This window comes from Austrofundulus limnaeus, unplaced genomic scaffold (assembly GCF_001266775.1).
Source record: "Austrofundulus limnaeus strain Quisiro unplaced genomic scaffold, Austrofundulus_limnaeus-1.0 Scaffold176, whole genome shotgun sequence".
NCBI classification, from domain to species: Eukaryota; Metazoa; Chordata; class Actinopteri; order Cyprinodontiformes; family Rivulidae; genus Austrofundulus; species Austrofundulus limnaeus.
The window spans coordinates 520,273-527,936 of NW_013952578.1; the positions used below are offsets into that span (position 1 = coordinate 520,273).

General features: G+C 35.3%; 1 protein-coding gene across 1 annotated transcript in view; it reads right to left on the reverse strand.

The window, feature by feature from the left end:
- Positions 1-7,664, reverse strand: part of LOC106524099 (contactin-associated protein-like 4) — a gene marked incomplete at its 5' end in the record, with an annotated part of 134,188 nt that overhangs the window by 22,871 nt on the left and 103,653 nt on the right. The window contains 3 exon segments of the mRNA XM_014017758.1: positions 710-928; positions 5,501-5,671; positions 6,311-6,438. Coding sequence (XP_013873212.1) covers positions 710-928; positions 5,501-5,671; positions 6,311-6,438 — 518 coding nt within the window.

Consider the following 7,664-nt stretch of genomic DNA (forward strand, 5'->3'; position numbering starts at 1 on the left):
GCTGTAGCCTATCTGGAAATGTATTTGATAATGTTTTGAACTTTTAAAATATTGCAGGGTAAAAACAGAAGCTGCTCTTCATATTAGTGACAAATTTGGTGTTTTTTGATGAGTTACTTTCATTTTTGCTCTACTTTTCTTTTAAAATAGTTTACATTCTCTTCTTCTACATATTTAAAAAGTTGTTAAAGAACTGAGTGGTGCACTACTACGACTAGTGGTGAGAAAGTGTATTGCACCTTATTAAATATCAATACGGTCCCGCGGCCCTCTGTAGCCCAAATTTTAAAAAATGTTATTCTTTTGAGGCCCTCAAGGTGGCGCTCACGGCCCAATTACAATCTCTGAACTAAAAGACATCTGACCAAGAGCCAGAGGAGAATGAAGAGGATGAAATTAGTTGATAAGTCCAGATCTTATTAAGAAATTCTGTTGCAAATACCGTGACGTAATAGTTCAGAAATTGTCATAGAAATTATAGAAAACTGAACGTGTTGAAAAAAAAAAGACTCAAACAGAATATAAATATATCTTTGCAGCACCTGGAGACACTATATTAAGCTTTTCTGCCCTCATAAAAACTCAAAGTACACAACAAAATGCATTTAATGGCTAAAAAAAGTTGATTTTGCATGCTGTGTCTCTTTTAGATGGCCTTATGCCCAACAGTTTAAGGACCTGTAAAACAATTCAAGCATTTGTTTCTCACCTATAAATAACTGACTGTTCAGCTGTAGATGAATTAGTCCATCGGCAGGAGCTTCCTGCGTGACGGCGGGGAAACCGTCGACACGTAGGGACGCCTCCTTCACGTTGCGCTCAGCTCGTACACTGTGCCATCGGCTGTCGTTCAATGGGAGGCTCGTTCTCACTTTTACCTCCCGAGGTCCATTTCCCACGTCAAACGAGAAGACCACCTCTGTGGAAGCTGACAAAGATTAATGTTAAAAACATGCGAACACAATGAGCAGCAGAAACAGTCGGATGCTTATGTTAATGACACACCAGCGGAGTGACTTTGACTTTTTATAAACCAACAAAAAATAAAACTCTTACATTGTAATACTAGTTCCTACAACAAGTAAGGAACATTCCCTTATTTCCCAGCTTTTTGAAGAATATATATGCAAAAAAAGGCTGTTGGTGTAGGAAGATTTAAAAGAATATCATTCTGTGTTTTAAAAAAAAACAACAACTTCAATTATAAAAAAGGATTTGTTTTCCTCAAGAATTTTTGACTACTTTATTGTGTTATGTATTTAAATGCAAATCTTTTTTTTCTACATGTGTTGTTATTAGTAATTTTCCCCCCAGTCTGGCTCCAGATTGTGGTATTTTTCATTAGGCCCATTAGTCATTTGTATTTCTCCATCATCATATGTTGGCAGAACTGACTTCCTCCCACAGACCCATCTGTTGGCAGCATGGACAGACAGCTGGACACGGATCTGTGATGATTTCAAACAAGTGAGGCAAGAAAAAAAGACTTGTTTGTATAGAGTTGTTGTTGTTTTGTGTGTGTGTTCCTGTGTGCCCATCTTCGTGTTGACAGTCTCTAATTTGTGAGGACATTTTGCATGGCTCTCACAATGGACCACCCCATTTGAGGGTCAGGGATTAAGTTTAGGACTAAGGTCTGAAGTTTAGGTTAGGGTTGTGTACTAGGGTGGTTAGGGTTAGAGTTAGGCAGTGATGGGCACCAGTCCGCTAAAGCGCAAATCCTCTAATTGCGGACCTAAATATTTTGTTTGTGCTTAAGCGGTCTTACAAATTTTTATAATTCATAAGCAGATTTGCGCTTTCTAAAATTAAAATGCAGGACCGCTAATAACTAATTATCTACCAGTCATCATTATCTTGAACATCAGAAGGTATGGCTGTCAATAAATCACAACACGTGATCTATTCAACAGCACCCCTCCCAGATAAACACAATTATTGGGAAGGTATACGTCCTCGCTGACTGTTGCTTTTGGTCACAGTTCTCATTTTACAGACATTTCCCACAATGCTTTGTGTCTGCTTACGTAGCAGGAAGGCAATGGTTAGAACTATGTGACCGGGTGAAAACAGTTAAAGTTTGTAATCCATGCTAAAATTTTGTACGTACTGATTTACTTTACTTTACAATCAAAGGTCCTTTTTTAAAAAAAGTTTAAACACTGGAGCTCAATACTCGACGTAATTGGACGAAGCAATCGGCCAACGGGGTTAGCTGAAGGGACGCAGAAATGATTTAAAGATGTTATGCTGATGAAGACAGACATCTAGTGGTCAACCGGAGCAACAACAAAACTATGGAGAACTTTAAAATCCATGCTCTTATTTTGAAGTGAAGATAGTTTCCTGTACTCCGTGCTTTTGTTTCCTGTCACAAATCAAATCCGTCACATACCCAGAATGCATCGCTTCAGTTTTCCAATAAACAGTTTTAAAATTACTTTATTGATGCTTCTTTAATGAAAAATCTACAATAAACAAAAGAAAAAGACTAGGAAGCAGCCGAACTAGCAATCCTCAACAACTTTTTAATTTTTACACCAGGAGCCAAAGGTCTGTTTCATGAAATCACAACCCCAGCAATCGGCGGTTGAAAGAATAAGCTGTAAAAGAGTTCATACACCACTAGTTGGCAGTGTTGTGCATATGTCGTACATGAATTATTGCCAGCTAGTAAGTGTCAAATTGAACTTGCGCTTTAAAATTAACTTCCGCTAGTTTTTCTATGGCATAAGCGCTTTTGAAGTTGCGGACCTAAATATTTTCACAAGTGCTTTAGAAATTGCGGAGCTAATTTTTGGATTAGCGCTGCCCTCCACTGGAGTTAGGGTTAGGCATGTATTTGTGGGGTTAGTTCTAAGTAAGGATAGGGTTAGGCATGTATCTGTATTGTTAGTTTTTGGTGAAGGGTGAGGACTGGGCATGTATCTTTGAGTTTAGTTTTAAGTAAAGTGTTAGGGTCAGGCATGACTCATGTGGTTAGTTCTAGGTAAAAGATTAAGGTTAGGTGTGTATCTAGTTTTCAGTAAAGGTTAGGGCAGGGCTATTCAACTAAATTTCTCTGGGGGCCACAGTTACTGCAGGCCAACAGCACAGGGGCCGAATATCCAGCAATTAAAGTCATTATGTAAATAGAACCAAATATTACAAAGATCTGTTATCTTTGAAATAGTTTATTTTGCTGCATTTAACCATAAATACAACATATAGAACCCTATGTGATAAATGAAGTGATGATAAAACAATGTCCAAAACAAAAATAATACATTATGCCTCCTTTTTAACACAACTCTTACTTTGACATCTTTGACTTGTCAAATTTGTAAACCAATTTTATTTTCATTCTCATAGTTTTAACTTCAAATGCTTGTAGTTTTAACTGTCTTGGATGTTCATAGTATTTAGCAGCTTCTAGCCAAGATTCTGACATTTCTGTAGATACCAAACATGTTTAACTAAAATAACTTGAAGGAATTAAAGTAGAAAACCAGGGTTTTGGGCTTAAGAGTTGAATGAACTTTGGGCCGAACTTTGGTCACTCGCAGGCCACGTCAGGTCTGCGGGCCGCCAGTTGAATAGCCCTGAGTAAGGCACAGGCATGTATCTGTGTGGTTAGTTTTAGGTAAAGGGTTAGGGTTAGGGTTAGGCATGTATCTGTGTGGTTAGACTACAGAAATGACGGGTAAATGATTAGAAGTCAGTTTAAGTCCTCACAAGGATTGCAAGACAAATGTGTGTGCGTGTGCATTATTTGGAGAGACAAATAGAGTTCCTTAGACTATGATTAAATAAAGGAAAATACAAAAAAATAGAGCACAACTTTGTGTGTCTAGTTTGTAATCACAGCAGAGTTTCATATACCTTTTCTAAATTTTTGATCTTATCTGTGATTTAAAAAAAATAAAACACTTTTGCTTTTTATATTTTTGAGTGTTATATAATTTGTGTTAATCTAAAAAGGTCAACAAGTGTAATTCAAAGTCACAGCAGGAGGAAAAACTGGACCCGCGCTGCATAAAATGCTACGTCCACATTTTTCAATGTTACTTATCGACAACAGCACATTTGCATAATGCTTGGCTAGCAGCTACTTTGGCAGCTACTAAACAAAGAAGGAGTGTTACCTCATAAAATTTTGAACAACAAGCTGTCCAATTAAAACAAATGAGATGTTTTCCACTCATGACTTAACAAGGCAGGAGCTGAAATAAAGTGTTTGCAACAAAACATGACAGGAGGTTCGACTTTGTGGTTCCCTGCAAAAGTGCATCTGGTAGAAATACAGTTAAATTGTTGATTTTATTCAAAATATACTTTGTAAGGCATTGCTTTTGTAAATTAGACAAAGGTATGATTAGTTTGAAAAGTCAATGTCAATTTTTGTTCATATAGCACATAAAAAACAACATGAGTTGACTAAAGTGCTTCACAATTCAGCCAAGTAAATAAATAAAACAACAAAGCTACACAAAAAATGTTTAAAATAAGTAAGATCAATTTAGAAGAAAAATACAACATTAAAACATTGGAACTGGCTCTAAAATAATCTCAAACTCTACCAGAATTAAAGGTCAAAGGGTAAAAATTAGTTTTAAGCATAAATTTAAAAGTCTTAGCAGTCCGAATGCAAGAAGGCTTCAAGCAGAAACTGCAAAAGCCCGATCACCTGTACATTTTATGTAAAATTTTACAATTTATTGTTCTGCAGAGTCAGCCCTAACTGATAACATTTCAATTGTTGTGGTTTCCCCATTTAAAGTAGACATATCCTGCTTTTAAATAATTCTTTTTCACATTTAAATCATTCAGTTGGGGCCTATATGAAGTGGAACTGCAATGTTTTGGTCTGAATTCCTCCTTATTGTAACTCCACAAGCCCCTCTTTCACTTTTTTTCCCCACAGAGAACACTGTGACGTAATAGTTTAGAAAAAGCCATAGGAAATAGAGAAAACTCAACGAGTCGAAAAATATGACCCAAACAGAATATAAACATATCTATGTATATGGAGTTAAACCATGACATCTTACACTGATATTGAAATAGAGATTTGACATTGAAAAAAGAAATATTGAAAAAAGAAACACTGAAAAAAGAAACATTGAAAAATTAAAACACTGAAAATATTCTGGCATTGTACCTTTAAAATGCCAAAATCTTTTCAGTGTTTCATTTTTCAGTTTTTTATTTTTCAATGTTTCATATTTCAGTGTTGTGTTTTTCAATGACAACGCTTTATTTTTCAATGTTTTATTTTTCAGTGTTTCTTTTTTTCACCGTTTCATTTTTTCAATGTCAAATCATTTCATATCAATATATTAGTATGTTGTATGTTAGTTTATGTTGTAATATATGCAGCACTTGTAGAGACTTAATTCAAATTTTCTGCACTCCTACGCAACAAAAATAAATTTATTGGCTAAAACGGTGGATTTTTCAGGGGATGTCAAAACTGCCCATTTAAACCAGTGACACAGAACACTGTTGAGTTGTCACTTACAGCTGAGTTCTATTCGAATGAAGTCCTTGATGCCGAGATTTTCAAGGAAGACCCCAGAAGAGAAGGTCGTTTTAAAGAGAAACGAGATGTCTGCGTTCAGCTCTCCATGAAAGGTTGGGAAGTGAAGGTAGGACGTTTCCTTGTCGAAGAAGGCAGCGTTCCAGAAGTTCTCTGCAAAAACGAAGTGAAAACAACAACAACAAAAAAGCATCTGAAAAACATCTTTCTTTTTCATTCTCTAACAGAAGTTGTAAAACTTTATTTTTTTTACAGAGCCCACATATCTCACTCTGGAACAAAGCTCATTAAAGAAAACTCATTATGACGGCTGTGTAATGAAAACCTTGTAGTAAACAAATGAACCAACTGTTCAGCTAATTAGGTGAGAACAGAGGCAAAACACCAGCTACGCTTTCTCATTTATGTTGATTTATCTTTGAGCATTTATTTATCTAATCATAAAAACTAATGCAGAAAATATAAGCAATTTAAAAAAATGAAAAATATGTCACATTAATTTACTTTGCATTTTCCATTAGTGGATGTTATTTAATGACAAAGGGAGTCATATTTTAGCTGCGAGTTGGCTAATTAGCTAACGTAATTTGCTGCTGTCCAATTTTCCATTAACAAGTTAAATGGCAAAAAGAAGATTGGAGACAATGATTCCTTTAATTCAGGTCATTCTACGCTTGAATGAAACCTATTTCTTCATTTATACTCCATGAAATCATCTTCATTATGTGCAATAATATCAACACTGTCAACATTCAGCGTCAGAACTGTGGAAAACCGTTGCGTTGGACTTACTGTCTCCGTGGCACCGCAGCGGCCCCACCTTGTAGGCAGCCTCTGATCTAGAACGCTGGGTGTCCCCGAGCACCAGCGACCTGACAGGAAGGCTCTCCTTATGGGTGAGCAGGCCTGAGTCCTCGGTCCTGAGGCGGAACGAGTCGAAGGAGGAGAGAAAAAAAGACATCAATCAAAAACGAAAAGTCTTCAAAAATGTTTTTTGAAACTGTTTTCAGAGTAAAGTTGGCTTGAGGGATATTCATTTGGAAATTCATCACACAAACATGTCTCTTTCAGATATTTGCAGTGTCTTCTTTGCTGTGAAATATTGTGAAAAATAAAACAAATAAAACTGAAAAAATTATGATTCAGGACTATTCTCCACAGGTGCAAATGAAATATTGACAGCAGAAGAATGAGATTTTGACAGCAGGAGATACGCCTGGACAAACGGACATAAAGATGTGCAGATTCAGGTGGACAGAAGAAATAAAATGAAGGTTTTCAGTGCGCAAGTTCGATTTCAGTGGGAGAAAATGGATCTAACTGTGGAACTCAACTGAGGAAGTATGGATTCATTGACAAAACAATTGTCATGGAAACCTCATTTAATTACTTAAGAACAAAAATGGCAAAATCTATTGTAGTATTATATAAAGTTAAGGAGTTATTTAATGATAAAAAACTGTTTATACTATATAATGTAATAATTGTTCCACATATGATTTATTGTAGAAGTCTGGGGAAATGCATGTAAAACAATCACAAACCCTATTTTTATTTTACAAAAAAGAGCCAAAAGAATTATCACAAGAAAGCATTCCTATCACCCATGTAATATATTGTTTCATCAATTAAAATTATTACAGTTTTATGAGTTGGGTGAATATCATATTCTGCAGGTTTTGTATAAAGCTCATAAAAATGTGTTACCGACAAACATCCAATCTAATTTTGTTAAGAGGCAAAGCTGCTATAATTTGAAGGGATTACAAATGTTTGTTAAACCAAAAATACGAACAAATTTGAAGGACAGATGCACGTCAGCGAAAGGTATAAGACTATGGAATAATCTGGAAAATGATTATAAAAGCATTGGATCAGTTAATTACTTTAAAAAAATCAAAGTAAAATTGTTCAAGAAATACGACATTGTTTAACTTGTATATAGGAGTTACTGTTTGAGGAGTTGAATTTTTGTTTTTGTTTTATTTGGTTTATTATTGTTTGAAATGAATATATATATTTTTGTAAATAGGAGCAGATATAAGATTTTTTTCTTCTGCTGCCTTTTATTTTATTTGATTTGCATTGTTTTGTTGTATGTAATGCGTTTTGTTTAGTTTTGGTTTTTTTAATGAAATGAATAAAC